The 1,137-nt window shown below is 39.1% G+C and overlaps 1 protein-coding gene across 1 annotated transcript; it reads left to right on the top strand.

The window, feature by feature from the left end:
• The first annotated feature begins 470 nt into the window (after window positions 1–470).
• On the top strand, window positions 471–914 carry LOC145035207 (uncharacterized). The gene has a single exon (XM_078983791.1). The coding sequence runs from the start codon at window positions 471–473 to the stop codon at window positions 912–914; it is 444 nt and encodes a 147-aa protein (XP_078839917.1).
• The last annotated feature ends 223 nt before the right edge of the window (window positions 915–1,137 follow it).

The raw sequence follows: 1,137 nt of genomic DNA, 5'->3' as shown, positions 1-1,137 counted from the left end.
ATCCTTGGTAACCCAGACACAAATAGAAGAGCATAATCTGATAGTGGTGAATTGCTTTTACCTACCTTTATAAATTTGCAATAAGATTATGGCATCCCTCTTTTTAGTTGTGAATTGTTATTTTGGATCCTAGCCTTAATCATTTATTATGGTTTAAAATATTAAGGGTAATTGTCATCTAACTAAAACTATTTTTTTTCTACTCTTGTTGATGCTTCTACTCCATCATCTTCTACTCATCACTTGGGTTTCTCCCTACTCTCCATCATCTCCAAGTCACTTTTAATGGCTCCAACTATAATGATTGGATGCATAACATCAGAATGGATCTTCTCTTCGAGGGTAAAGAATATGTCCTTGAAGAGAAACTTGTTGAAGTCGATGAAGCTACTGCTACTCTTGAACAATAAGCCTCCTACATAAAACACTACGACGATTCAACAAAAGTTGCTTGCATCATGGTCACCACAATGACTCCTGAATTGCAGAGGTTTTATGAGGACTACTGGCCTTTTGAGATGAACAATAACCTTGTGGAAAAATACTACAAGAGAGCTCATAAAGAGAAGTTTGAAGTGGTCAGGTCCCTCAAGGCTTGCAAAATGGAAGAAGGAGAGTCTGTTTGCAACCACGTGCAGAGAATGAAAATATATGTGGAGTTCCAAGTCAAGCTCAATGTGCATTTTGATGAGGAGTTGGCCATTGACATGGTCTTAAATTCCTTTCCAAGATGTTATGATCAATTCATAGTAGCTTATCATTTGAAAAACACAAAAACCACATTAGCCCAACTCCATAACTTGCTACCGACTGCTGAGTCGGGATTAAAGGGGAAGAATTCAACCCCTCCTGCTAATGCTCCCGTTCTCATCATTGAAAAAGGTAAAGGAAAGAAAGGTTACTCCCAAAGCTAACTGGAAGAACAAGGCCCATGTAGGGTTATCAAGTAATGAGCCAAAAGTGAAGCCCAACTCATACATTCTAGCTGTTAGTGACCCCAAAGAGGCCATTTAATACTATTGCAATGACAAGGGACATTGGAAGAGGAGCTGCCTCAAATACTTACAAGACATCAAGGGTGGCAAAGGTGAAGCCATCGTCGGCAGGTAAATACACTATTCAAACTAATAACCCACC

The sequence above is a fragment of the Lactuca saligna genome, chromosome 3, assembly GCF_052625555.1.
Source record: "Lactuca saligna cultivar CGN05327 chromosome 3, ASM5262555v1, whole genome shotgun sequence".
Taxonomy (NCBI): Eukaryota; Viridiplantae; Streptophyta; class Magnoliopsida; order Asterales; family Asteraceae; genus Lactuca; species Lactuca saligna.
This window is presented reverse-complemented; position numbering and strand designations above follow the sequence as displayed.

What these genes read in the sequence shown, in the direction of transcription:
- LOC145035207 (XM_078983791.1), top strand. Translation starts at nt 471, where the DNA reads ATGACTCCTGAATTGCAGAGGTTTTATGAGGACTACTGGCCTTTTGAG.